This window comes from Saprolegnia parasitica (assembly GCF_000151545.1).
Source record: "Saprolegnia parasitica CBS 223.65 unplaced genomic scaffold supercont2.114, whole genome shotgun sequence".
Taxonomy (NCBI): Eukaryota; Oomycota; class Saprolegniomycetes; order Saprolegniales; family Saprolegniaceae; genus Saprolegnia; species Saprolegnia parasitica.
The window spans coordinates 68,629-72,202 of record NW_012156508.1 but is presented as its reverse complement, the minus strand read 5'-3'; the positions used below and the strand labels follow the sequence as shown (position 1 = coordinate 72,202).

Sequence of the window (3,574 nt, the reverse complement as noted above, 5' to 3'; positions counted from 1 at the left end):
CCCTTCTTTTTTCTCTTTCTTCCTTTCGTCCGTGAGCCAAATATCTTAACGCTGCAACGTTTATGGTTCATAAGCCCACCCATCCAGATCACGGTGAATGGACGGCTACCCATCCACTTTGTCCATGCCATTGATGTGGCTGCAAACTGCCAGGTCCAAAGACAACAAGCGCATGGAGTGCTTGACGCATGACAACGTGTACATTGCAAAAGCAAGCGACTAGGGTCGAGCGAACGAGGGATACAACTCACGTTTTAATGCATGCGCGTGCGTGCGCTAGGCCAAATTCTCGCTGTAAAGACCGGTCATGTGCTCGATCGGAACGCGGCACAGCGGACACGACGTTGCTTGATCGATCCAATGGCCGATGCAGCCCGCGTGGAAGAGATGTTTACATGACGTCACGACGATGACGCCGGCTTGGCAAAGCTCGCTCGCGCCAAAGGGCACAAGGCAGATGGGGCACGCGGCGTTGGCTACCGAGTCGTCGTCCGGCGCAGTGGTCAATGGCACTGCGAGCACGCAGATCATTGCGTCGTTCTCACTAAGCTGTTGTGGCGCTGCCGCCACCGGGACAAGGTTAGCTCGTGCACAACTCACGTGGTCGGCGGTCTCGTCATCGAGTGTCTTTGGCGCACCGGGAAGAGGCGGTAGCTGGTTCAAGTCGGGGGCCGACGCGAGCTCGGCGCCTTCTGCGTCCGGTGCTGACGGCGCAGGGCCGTTCTCAGGCAAGACTTCGTTCATGGTCGCGACTGGAGCCGTGGGCTCGCGCCGTGTCCGCTCGAGCGGCAGCACGATACCGAGGGACGGCAGTACGACGACCTTGCGTACGGTCTGGATGAGCGCGCGCACCTCCGAGATGGCCGATCGGTGGGGGTCCATGAGATGAATACGCGTGTGTAGAAGCGCAAAGAAGAAATCTTGGTAGAGGCGAACGCGCTTCTGGGCCCGCTTGTGGCTCGTCGATGCGAAGAGCGTCTTTGGTAGATCGATGCGTAGCACGGGCAGCAACAGCCGCACGTACTCGGGGTCGGCTTTGAGCGCATTGGCGTGCGAGACGAGGTCGGTGCGCAGCGCAATGAGCTTGGAGTGGCGGAACGTGACGTCCCACCACACCTTGTGCAATGGGCAGAGCAGTGTGATGACGTACTCTGTGTGCACATCGTAGCTTCGAAGAGTGTTGAGGCGCGGCGTGATGGCGATTTGGAGAGGCGAGACGAGCTCGAGTTGCTCCTGCTCGTTGCTGCTGCTCGCCTGCATCGACGACATGCTCCTTGCTATGGTATTAGTGCGCGTGTCGACTCGCACCAGCTGGCGCCACGCCTGTCACAAATCCGGTTTTCCGGCGCAATCTCGGATAATCACGCTGTAAAAAGACGCTACGGAGGTGTCTTTTTGGCCAATCAGATCGCGTATAAACTTCCGCGCCGCTCATCACCACCATTTCCATGGACGACGACTGGCACACGGCTCTGTAAATGTACCTACGCGTCAAGATTGATTGTTCGTGCTCCTGGTGCCGATGTCGTGCGCCGATACAATAGGAATGCGTGCCTCTTACTGACGGTACAATGACTTGTGAAATGTATACCACATAGGTGGTGGATGTCGATTGGCTCACCGCATGACCGCTTTTCTTAATAACGCTGCGTCTTTTTACGTCTAAACAAACGCAACTGCAATCTCGGATCCTCTTCCAGTTTGCACGAGGTCGTGAATCACGACATCGACAAGAGGGACCTTGGAGCGTACGAGACCAGCACGCACATGACACACTGATCAAGTCGAATACGACACGCCATGTATTTCATACTACGTTTTAAGACGCGTTTATTAATCATTGTACAAGCCAGTGATGTGGGCAATGTTGTCTCGACAGAGCGGGCACGTCGTCTTCGCAAGGCCAATCCAGCTGTCAATGCACGACGCATGGAAGAGATGGTCACACGACGTCTTGACGATGTGGCCCGCGGTCTGGAACTCGTCGTGCGTAAAGGCGACGAGGCAGATCGTGCAGTCGTTGTTGAAGAGCGCGGAAATGGCCGGCGCTTCCGTGAGCGGCACGCCCACCGGAATGTTGTCGTCGTCCATCTCGGGCGCGGTGCCAATCGGCGTCAACGGCGGCGCGTCCGCAGCCTCGGTATACGGCGTGCGCAAAAAGGTCTGCACGAGGATGACAAGGTCCCGCACGACTGTGTGCGACTGCCGGCGCGACGCGAGGTGCAACTTGGTGTTGAGCAAGTTGATAAAGAAGGCCCGGAAGCCACGGATGCGCTCACTTTGGACGCGGGACGAGGACGACGAGAGGCGGCGCGGCGGGAACCAAGCAGAGGGCACGACTGTCGAGAGCGCCTCGACGAACGCGTGCTTTTCCCACTGCAACGTGAGGTGTATGCTGCAGAGGCGGTCGTAGAAGGCGCGGATCTTGGAGTAGCGCGCCAAGATGACCCACCACTGGCCCATGACGGGGCAGATGAGCGCGAGGCGGTACATGACGACGCCCTTCTCGACGTACGCTTCGACGCGGACATGCTCGAGGCCGTTGAGATCCATGCTCGGATGTGTGTGCGACCTTCGGAGCCAATTTGCCAATTGCGCCCGTGACTCACCTTGCTGGCTCCAGAGGTGCACTTTTTATTCTAAAAACACGCAACTATCCGATGCCGGGTTGTTGAAATGATTCTTCGATGCTTGTCCTACCCATGGTCCTACCCTGGTTAACGCAGTTGTCTTTGCAAGTCCTCTGTCCATTGACGCATCGTCAGCAAAGGTCTGCAAACGGCGGCGACACGGATAACGTTAGAACAAAAGGTTGGCAGGGTGTCGCCGCGGAAACACAAGAGTATCGCACTTGGCTTCGGTAGCAAAATGCCAAGTCGAACCACCATAACTTCGTCAACGTCTTTGACCACACTGGATGCGCTGGATGATGAACGGCCAGACAAACTACACTCAAACTACATAAGACCCGTAGGACTCCTTTTCACAGAATCGTCACGTTGGGTCTTGGAAGCTTGGTAGAGAACGTCGACAAGCCATTGGGGCCGAGTCGAGCAAGGGTATAGTAACTCTTGTCTTATTCATGTCGAGTAACCAAAAAATCGCTGTCGTTTGCATTTCGCTGTACTAGCAGGACAGGACGCGCTTGACGGTCGCATGTGTGCACTGTCGGCGTGTGGTGAATTTACGTAGTGGGACCAGATTCCGCGTCTGGTCTCGTGTCAACTGCGTGGTCCGAAACAAGATCTGATCAGCGAGGGCCATCGTGCCACTATTTACTAGACGGTCGGTGCTGACGGCGGGTCGGCAACAAGGGGTAGGGTCGTGCTTGAAGCGGCGACAACAACACCCTGTACACGTCTTTGCCTCGTACTGGGCGCTCTGTCGACCCTCGAAATCCAATGACGTGTCAGATCTGGTGCGTCGCATTGGATCTGGTCTAGTGACGAGGCCCCACTTCCAATTTCAACAAATGCCACGAAGAAAAGATTGAAAAAACATTCATAAATAGTGAAATAAGTTACCAATGGGTGTGCCTTCTACATGTAGAGGCCGACCATCGCATCGACGTGGT

At 56.1% G+C, this 3,574-nt stretch overlaps 2 protein-coding genes across 2 annotated transcripts; both read right to left on the bottom strand.

Moving 5' to 3' along the window:
- Positions 1–276: 276 nt before the first annotated feature.
- SPRG_13641 (hypothetical protein) lies at positions 277–1,269 on the bottom strand (the record flags this gene model as incomplete). The annotated part of the gene is made up of 1 exon (XM_012353094.1): positions 277–1,269. One exon carries the CDS (start codon positions 1,267–1,269, stop codon positions 277–279), a length of 993 nt encoding a protein of 330 aa, XP_012208484.1.
- Positions 1,270–1,833: 564 nt separating this feature from the next.
- Positions 1,834–2,590, bottom strand: SPRG_13640 (hypothetical protein; the record flags this gene model as incomplete). Its single annotated transcript, XM_012353093.1, has 1 exon — positions 1,834–2,590. Exon 1 carries the CDS (start codon positions 2,551–2,553, stop codon positions 1,834–1,836), a length of 720 nt encoding a protein of 239 aa, XP_012208483.1. The 5' UTR covers positions 2,554–2,590.
- Between the last annotated feature and the right edge of the window lie 984 nt (positions 2,591–3,574).